The sequence below is a fragment of the Labeo rohita genome, chromosome 13, assembly GCF_022985175.1.
Source record: "Labeo rohita strain BAU-BD-2019 chromosome 13, IGBB_LRoh.1.0, whole genome shotgun sequence".
In the NCBI taxonomy this organism is placed as follows: domain Eukaryota; kingdom Metazoa; phylum Chordata; class Actinopteri; order Cypriniformes; family Cyprinidae; genus Labeo; species Labeo rohita.
In genome coordinates this window covers 20,307,076-20,317,301 of record NC_066881.1, presented here as the reverse complement: position 1 = coordinate 20,317,301, position 10,226 = coordinate 20,307,076, and the positions used below count along the sequence as shown (strand labels likewise).

General features: G+C 36.0%; 1 protein-coding gene across 13 annotated transcripts in view; it reads right to left on the bottom strand.

Moving 5' to 3' along the window:
• The window catches only part of tacc2 (transforming, acidic coiled-coil containing protein 2), an 89,878-nt gene that overhangs the window by 66,790 nt on the left and 12,862 nt on the right, over nt 1–10,226 (bottom strand). For 2 of the 13 annotated variants that reach the window (XM_051126884.1, XM_051126883.1), the window contains exon 3: nt 9,457–9,522. The exons of 10 other annotated variants lie outside the window; for them this stretch is intronic. In XM_051126884.1, coding sequence (XP_050982841.1) covers nt 9,457–9,522 — 66 coding nt within the window. Of the gene's footprint in view, nt 1–7,025; nt 7,396–9,456; nt 9,523–10,226 lie in introns of those variants that run through there. One more of the 13 variants, XM_051126893.1, reaches the window with a different exon arrangement.

Below are 10,226 nucleotides of genomic sequence, written 5' to 3'. Positions count from 1 at the left end.
TTTACGTCACTACGTTAATGCCCCTCACGCGAGCGCACGTTTAAATAGAGATCTATTTATTAAATTAAATTTAAATTAATTTATTAAATACATAAGTATTATTAAAATATACAATAAACAATAATATTGTGTTAATATTCTGTATTATTATTAAATATTTAAATATATTTATCTATTATATTTAAATCTCTTTACATCTATTTAACTTAAACTTTAACTTAATCACACATAGATGTAAGCGGCTGTTTGTCAATGTCCCAGTGAAAAATACTACACATAAAAAAATAAATAATATTAATAATATTAATAAAATAATTAAATGGCCGCATTATGTTACTATCATGATGTTTTTATACAAATATTACACTGTTTTAACACGTAAATGTTTTATAAAAATGATATTTAATTTTTTTTTTTTAAGTCAGAACTTTGTCATGTTTAATTGTATAAAAAAGTTCTCAAGTCGATTTCCTGAACCTGTTCTGCACGTTCTACAGACGTCCAGGAAAACCCCTTCATATACGTTCAAATTTTGAACTGCATATCTACGTCCAAGGGACGTCGTAGTCCGACGTCCAGATACCGGACTGGATTTGCACGTCGTGTAGAAGTACAAATGTGGTCCTGGACCGACCGACGCAATATAGACATGATCTGCACGTCGGGTGGACGTCTCATGTTTGTTGGGCTCAAACCCGAAGACTCAAAAGATGAACTAATCAATTCTCTTTCCGGCTCAGACTGCGTTGGTTAGCTAATTGGGCTGTCACGTGATGAACTAACAACTCAAACCCGAAAACTTGTCAGATAAGAGGCGAGGTGAGCGAATCATAGACTAAAGACCCAGGTAAACAATGAATGAATCTTTTTTCTTTCTTATAGCATTATAGTTTTGTTTTGTTTGTAGTGTGATCAACGTTTGTGTAAGCAGTAGATGTGTTAGGGAGGTAAAACGTAACATTTTAATTATATTTTGCTAAAATGAACGAAATGACTCGAAAAAAGATTCGTTCATTTTGCTGAACGAAACTCAAAGGACCGAGTCGGTAAAATGATCCGAACTTCCCATCACTACAAATCAAATGCTCAATAGTGATGGGTCGTTCTTGAACGGTTTGTTCATTTTGAACGAATCTTTAATGTGACTCGGGACGAACGAGTCGTCTCGGGAAGTGATTCGTGGTTCAGTCGCGCATTAGGTTCTGTACTGGAATTAGTTCACCTGTTTCGAGTCTTCGGGTTTTTGGAGTCGTTAGTTCATCTTATGGGGCTGTCACGTGATGAACGAACGACTCGTTCGCAGTTCGACTTAACGCAGCGCTGTGCAGCTCTATCAAATTCTGACTTGAAGCAGTGCATGCTGGTTAGAAATTTTATCCGACTTGAGGTGGCGCCGACGCCTCGTGACTGTCACGTGTGGCATCAAAGTACCGCGATAGCGATCCGAGAGCAGCCGACTGACTCAGCCGGCGCAGTTTCTTCAGAGCAGCTGCAGGAGCTTTGATGACCGCATGGTTGTTTCACGATTGGCCAGATTCACCGCGTGACAACGATCACGTGTGTTTTAGGTTTATTCTAACATCCTCAAGTCAAATAATGCTGACAAATCTGTGTTTTTATCATAAAACACTGATAAAAGCATGTATAACCCCACTTTATTAGTATTTAAATAGTATATGTTTATGCTGCAATATATGAAACGTGTTTGTTGCTCATGAAAACGCTTTTGAAAAGTCTGTGTATTTGATAAATATTGCATTTAATTCACTTCATCTGTGATAGTGCTTGCAAACACTGCGAGAGCGTCACTAACGAGAACAGAAAGTGTCCGACTTGAAAGCTCCGTTTTCAACTCCGCCCGCGACTGCTCTCGGCTACTCTCGTTGATCGCCGCCTGTAGCCGTGGATGGAGTCGAACACACCTGAAGACTCAAGAGATGAACTAATCAATTCTTTTTCCGGCTCACACTGCTTTGGTTAAACTTAGAGGCGAGGTGAGCTAATCATAGACTAAAGACCCAGGTAAACAATGAATTAATCTATTCTGTTTCTTATAGCATTATAGTTTTGTTTTGTTTGTAGTGTGATCAACGGTTGTGTAAGCAGTCGATGTGTTAGAGAGGCAACACGTAACATTTAAATTATATTTGCTAAAATGAACGAAATGACTCGAAAAAAGATTCGTTCGTTTTCTGGACGAGACTCAAAGGTCCGAGTCGGTAAAATGATCCGAGCTTCCCATCACTACAGCGGATGAGGCACACAGTTCCGCCTTGGAAGTTCCGCCCGCGCTAGTTGATTGGCACTCCTCATTTGCATGGGCGTGTTCGGTTTCCATTTGAGCATTTGATTTATCATTTGAGCGCTGAATTATAGATTTGATTATGACAGGTTTATACTGGGTTGATCGTGAAAATTGAATATCAAATACAAATAATTTTTAATTGGATTTTTGATACAGTTAATGCTCCCCCAAATGAGGAAATTAAATCACATTTGAGCATTTGATTTCTCATTTGAGAAGCTATTTTGAGAATTTGAACGTTCTAAGCAAGGTTTTTCAGGAAAACGCAGGACAAAAGTAGTTTGTCCAGGCAGGTCTTGACCCCATTACTTGTCCATATTACTTTGCCATTCGCCAAATGATTTGTTGTTTTTTTTCAAAGGTCCTTACCGCCTAAAATAGCAAAACAACCAAAACCCACAACGACACTGCCCAAGCAAATAAATATAGTAAACAATATAATAAAAACGCCAACTTATTTCAGTGTTTTTGCCACAAAATTACGCTTTATTATGTAAGGAAAGCATTCTCTATTTCTCCTACTGCCCCTCACTTACAAAAGCACTCACACTCACACATACAGAACGGACACACACGCTCACACGCTTCTAGCAACTAACAAAGATACATGTCATTTCTCTCTCTCTCTTTCTCTCTCTCTCTCTCTCTCTCATAACTTAAATAATAACTGCATTAAGGCCTGTTCACACCAAGAACGATAACGGTAACTATAAAGATTTGCGTCTACACCAGTGAACGATAACTGTCTGTTTTTGTTGCAAGTACACGGCTTCAACCAATAGATGTCTTCAGAATGCACGTTTCGAGCGCATCTAAACAGTAAATCAAGCGTAAACTATCTAATCTCTAACATAGTCAGTGTAGTGGAATAAAACAATACATACTCTTTTCTACTGCAACTTCAAAGGAGGCAAGACAATGTTGTCCAAACTAGCGCTGAATTCCTACGGTAATTTTATGTTTCCGTTTGCTGTGCAATGACTATTTGCTTCTGTATGATATCGCCTGCTACTTCAAATGCGCACCTTTTCATTTTAATGAAGTCTGATTAGCTTAGTTTGATTAGTTTTATCGTTCATCATTCTGAAAGCGATCCCAACAATATCATTCCCCTGTAGTATTATCATTATAGTCGTGGTGTGAACTCTGCTATTCTCTTAAATTTAAAAGATTTTTAGAACATTATCTTTGTAGTTATAGTTATCGTTATCTTTCTTGGTGTGAAAGGGCCTTTAGTCTGCTATCAACATCTCAAGCCTCCATTACTAGTTCTAAAATGACGTTTTGGAATTAGCAACAGATGTGTTGGATGAGATGCGTAAGAAATTAATCCTACTTACAAGAGCATTTTAAGCCTGGCGAATGCCTTTAAATGCAACATCTGAACAGTATTTGAGATGTGGTAACCATAGTATAAGCGGAATAATTGACTGCGGTCCGTTGAATTATTAGAAAATAATGCACACTGCTCCGCTTCGCATCGTGACTGCATCACAACCTCGGGTGTGCATTATTTTCTAATAATTCAAAGGCCCATGTTGCCAAGTCTGCGGTTTTCCCGCAAAAGTGAGTTACTTTTAACACTGTTGCCGCAGGTTGTTTTTCATGTCTGTAGGTTGATGCGACCTAAATAATGTGATATTTATCCCATAGACATGTATGTTATCCGGAATGCGATTTTTAACAGGGACCCCCCTCAAAAAGTGACTGGGTTAGTTCTGGCATAGCTTTTAGTAGCTATAAAGCGAGTTGTTTTTTTTTTTTGGAAACCTGGCAACCCTGGTCGTCAATTATTCCTTACTTGTCACACTGCAAGTCTATTTAATATAATCAAGTGATTAAATTGGCATACATTTTTAAAAATGACTTAAAGATGACTTAACAGCACTTAAAACACTTCAGTTCCTGCTCACGTTAGCAGATTATCCACGTTTATTTGGCACAGGTTATCACAGAGGATAGCACCTGCACTCTCTAATCTTAATAAATTGTCAACTATCCAAATATGTTTAAAGTCCTAAACTGAAGCAAACACAAATGACATTAAATTATACATATTAAATAATTCTTTGCTTCTCATTTCCATAATAAACACTGATTTAAAATAAGAGAGAATATCACCCCTCCAAAACACAGACACACACATTCATTTTATTCATTCACGTATCTATTGATCAGCAGTATGATTCACAGTCAAGTCTTTGTGCAGCAAAATGGATCATGTTGCAAGCTCTCTGGAGCACAGGTCACATTAGAGATGCATTACACAGAAACCCAACATCCATTAACCACTGTTTTTATCATCTTTGACTCCTGTACACACATCAGATGCACTCAATACACATGTGCATACCCACCTCTGCTGTAGGTTATGTGTTATACACTCTCAGAGCTTTAAGACTTTAAGAGTGAATTCATGCATTGATCTACATTCCCAGGCCTGAGCACAAACACCACTCAATTTGAATCAGGTCAGAGTATCGAATGAAACGCCCTGATCTAAGTCGAGCCAAACTCAAGGGTTCGGATTCCATTAGCTTATTCAGAGTTTTAATTTGCTAACCAAGCCTGGAATAAACACAAGGGTTTCAAATATCAGTAGCATTTAGTAGTGACAGATGGCTGGAATTTCCATAGAAAACAGCAAAAGCCCTGAAGAACAGGATGCACTTCACACACCGGTGAACAATCGTTGTACTGTATTGCCGTATCCCCTAAATCTCTCTACCTCAGCCCCTTATATAAAAACAACCCAGTGTCTGCTATTGTACTCCAAAATTCCTGTAATCAACCTGAGAATCTGTTTATACACCTCAGACAACAAATCAAGGCCTTACTATGTAATTTTAATTGGTTACAGAAGTGTAAAACCAAAACGCTTGTTAAAATTTTTTACTTTAAATTTTATTTTTATATATTTTATGTTTCATATTTTATTTTGTTTATTTAATTTTAATTTAATTTATTTTTTATTGTATTTTATTATTTATTTTATTTTTTATTTCATTTATTATTTTATTTTGTTCTTTATTTTATATTGTATTTTTATATTTTATTGTATTTTTACTTTATTTTAGTTTATTTATTATCATAAAACAATTTAAATGAAAAGTTGAACTGAAAGTTTACATGAATTACCAAAAAGCCTCTTTCAAAAAGCTAAGGATAATTATTTTTTGTAAAGGGGTTAAAGGGGCCATTATCCCAAATTTTCGTACATATCACTATTTACCTAGAGATATTAAATTACAATTCATATTTGTTTCCAGTTTTAAGTGACATTTTTATTTTAGTTTAATAAAAAATATTTTATTTTATATATTTTATTGTATTTTTACTTTATTTATTTTTATTTTATTTTTTTATTTATTTATCATAAAACAATTTGAATGAAAAGTTTAACTGAAAGTTTAAATGAAAATGTTACAAAAAGCCTCTTTCAGGAGCCAAAGGACAATTATTTTTCAATTATCATTCCTTACCTAGAGATATTAAATAACAATTAATATTTACATTTCAAAAGTTGAAACATTTTCAATATTTCCAGTTTGTCTCCAGGTTTAAGTGACATTTTTATTTTATTTATCATAACATTTTCAACAAATGACATTAGGAATTTAGTTTATAACTATTTTTAACTTCTATAACATTATAAAGTCATAATGCTTCACATAATACATAAGAACGCCTGAAACATGAGCATACATCAAATACTCTGACTCTGATGTACTCAAAATGACTTTTTAAAACTTCCTAATCGCTAAAATTTTGTTCAAGCTCTACGACCACATTTATTCACACCAACACTTGTTTTAATAAAATAATACCACACTTTGTTAGCTTATGATCTTGTTTCTCACAGTTGGTTTTGAGTTCCACAACTTCCTGTTTCCTGTCTAAGCTGTGAACCTATATCTAAGACCTAAAAAAAACTTAATTGAGCACGCATTAACTAATATAAAACACACTTAATGTGTTAGAATTTAACCTGATATAAGCGACACAGCTACATCTCTTACCCAAATCCACTGATCCATATAAACACACAGGGGCCTTTGGAGAATGAAACAGATAACCTCAAATCACTGCTGTCTTTTTTAAATAAAACAGTGGCCCTCACTGTCTTCCTTTTGTCCTTTGACCTACGGCATGAGTGGACCTGAAAAGCAGACCCCATATGGTCCCTTTTGCCCTGCCCCTTTAACAGACCACATTATCCTCCACTACAGTAAATCCCTGCTGTTAACAACCATGCGTCCTTGCTGTGCAGGGTTACTGGTTGCCATAGCAATCATATAAGCCCAACACAGTAGACTGACCTCCAAATAGTTGTGGGATACACACACAACCCATAAATTATACCAAATGCAGTCCAGTTTTGAATAACTATATAAAACATACCAAAGTATTATCCCTCTTTAGGACACACACTAGTGTAATCAGCCAACAGATATAATAATTCAGTCAGTACAAAAGAAATAAACTATTATACTGCAAAAAAATGACTTTACAGTACATTTTTAATTAATCATTTTCACTTATTTTCAGATGAAAACTTTATAACTGTCTGTTCAGTAAGACAAAATACACTTGCATTAAAAATACATTGGTTACACTTTTGTTTTAAGGATTTTAAAGTTTTTAACTGGGAAATAAGAATATATTTTTTGCAGTGTAAAACTCACAATTGCACCAAGCCACTAAGTAATCACAAACTCACCTTTTGTAAGTAGGCACACACACATTCACACAAGATTGCTGCAGTTTCACAGTGCAGCACTCATGCGCTGAATTCCCCGAGAGCAAAGACGTGTGCGTGTTTTGGTTCAGCCGGGCAAAGACACAAACATGCTGCAACACATGCTGCCGGTCCTGCCTATGCTCCAGTCTCCTCCCCAGACGCCTGACTCAGCTCCCTTCACCTCTGTTGCTATAGATCCATGCCCTTGACAGGAGAACTCTGCTAGTCCCTGGAAGTGTGAGACAGACTGTTCCTCCTGAGAAGCTGTACTACGAAATCTCAGACTAGAGCACTCACTGAGCAACTTGAGTCGTGATCCCTCCCCCTTCTCTGTGTAACTATTTGAGCGTGACGCTTCTGCCCTCTGATCCCTCCCTCTCGAGCTACCTCCTGCCTCTTATGTCTGCTGCTGTTCTGTCACTTCCTGCTGGGCGACTGAGGACTGCGCTCTGATGCATACGCTGCAGGTGAATACTGGGAAATGGGCCAAAGGTCAATCTCGGTGTAACCCACAGGGGGGGATCATGTTATACACTAACTTTTGAGCCTTGTAATTACTATGGTCCCTATAATAATACATGTTTTTTTTTTTTCTCACAGTTTATACCCAGCAAAATACAGCTGAGATCAAAAGTTTACATACACCTTGCAGAATCTAAAAAATGTTACTTATTTTAACAAAATAAGAGGGATTATACAAAATGCATGTTATTTTTTATTTAGTACTGACCTGAATAAGATAATCCACATATAAGTCCCACAAATTCTTTGGTTTTTCAGCATTTTTGTGTATTTGAACCCTTTCCAACAATGACTATGATTTTGAGATCCATCTTTTCACACTGAGAACAACTGAGGGACTCAAATGCAACTATTAAAGAAGGTTCAAACACTCACTGATGCTCCAAAAGGGAACACAATGCATTAAGAGCTGGAGGGTAAAAACATTTCGAATTTGAAGATCAGGGTAAATTGAAATTATTTTGTCTTCTGAGAAACATTTAAGTATCTTCTGTAGCTTCTAAAGGGCAGTACTAAATTAAAAAAATATATAGATTTAGGCAAAACAAAAAAAATGTACACATCTTCATTCTGTTTAAAAGTTTACATCCCCAGCTCTTAATCCATTGTTTTTCCTTCTGGAGCATCAGTTTGGAGCAAAAAAAAAAAAAAGCTGTGGATCATTCAGGTAACAACACAGTATTAAGAATCAAGCGTATGTAAACTTTTAAACTGGGTCTTTCTTATAAATTCAACTACTACTTTCTCTTGTGGACTATATGTAAATGTCTTTTATGTGAAATATCTTTTTCAGGTCAGTACTAAATAAAAAATAACATGCATTTTGTATGATCCCTCTTTTTTTTGGTAAAATAATTAACATTTTGCAGATTCTGCAAGGTGTGTGTAAACTTTTGACTTCAATTGTATCTATCTTTATCTATTTTAGCTTATTCAAATGCATGTTTTGTCTTGTTTTAAATCATTTTAAGTCATCCTGTGGACCCTTAGGCTCATTTTTGAGAACCACCTGTGCACCTACAGAGATTTGGTCCTTCAGAGTACATATTGCTTGTTTCTCTACTAATAAAACATCCTAAACCAGTCTGTGTTAATTTATTGTTATCCTAGCCTGGCTAGTTTGACCTGTTGGCTGGTTTTATAGGGACTCTGGACACTTTTTAGCTTGTCATCTATGAGGAACAAGTTGGCCATCCAACTAAACAGCTATGCTGGGAGACCATCTTAAAATTGCTAAAGCCAACTTAAAGGGATAGTTCACCCAAAAATGTTGTTCCACACCCGTAAGACCTTTGTCCATCTTCGGAACACAAATGTAGATATTTTTGATCAAATCCGAAAGCTTTCTGACCCTGCATAGACAGCAACGAAACTTACACATTCAAGGCCCAGAAAGTTAGTAAGGACATTGTTGAAAGTTGTGATTTTTGTTTTCTTTGCACACAAAAAGTATTCTCATAGCTTCATAAAATTACGGTTGAACCACTGATGTCACATAGACTATTTTAATGATGCCCTTACTTCCTTTCTGGACCTTGAATGTGGTTGTACCCTTGCTGTCTGTGGAGGGTCAGAGCTCTCGGGTTTATCAAAAATATCTTAATTTGTGTTCCGCAGATGAACAAAGTGCTTACGGATTTGGAACGACATGAGGGTGAGTAATTATTGACAGAATTTTCATTTTTGGATAAACTATTCCTTTAACTCATCTTACACTGATTTAAATGTGTTTTTTTTTTTTTTTTTTTTAAGAGACTCAGTTCTTTTTAAATCCTTTTTTTCTTTTTATACATTCTGACTAAATATATTCCTGCACCAAGGTTACTATAAAAAAACCATGCACACTCCCAGTTCAACTTAGCACACACATGCTGAAACCCTCCAGTACCTCAATGACCATGTCAGACTGCATTTCTTCTGGAGGAAATAGCACCACGTTATCTGGAGCGCCCTCCTGTGGCAGAGACAAATAGGTGTAATGCAAAAGAAGAGATGAATACAAGTTGTGGTGAAAGGAACGGTCTTTGGAGAAATGCATGGCAGTTCTGAGTCACTATACGCCTCAGTCGCCAATGCTGCTGTTGTTGGAAGTTCACCAAGAATACTTAAAGTCCGTTCTGGGAACTTACCAAACTGGTTGGAGTCATCCATGAAAAAGCACTCAGCCCAACAGGTTGATCCTATTAAGATAAACCCTGAATTCCAAGTTGAATAGCTTTTTTAATGTAGCATAACGTCGCCCAAATTATTCCTTTCAGGGTCCATTGAAATCAAACCACAGTTAAATGCACAAATGCATAAATGTCTTATAATATCACATCAGCAGCAAAAGGTCAAACACATAAGAAAGATTTAAATTACAGCGACTGTTGATGGGGAAGCTAGTTTAAAACTGACTCATAAATTCAAGTTACTGTTTGGATTAACTAATTAGCCATGCTAAGATTGCAAACAAAAAGTATGGTTAGTTAGGAAAGAAATATGCTTTTATTAATTAAAAATTATAATTTATGAGTACATTTTTAATGAATTACCACAGTAATACCACAGAATAGACACCATCACAAAATTTATAATGGTTTTACTGGTTATAACCTTGTATTGGTTTTAATGGAAACTGTAATGAACCCTGTGGGTTTCTACTGGTAATTGGTCGCC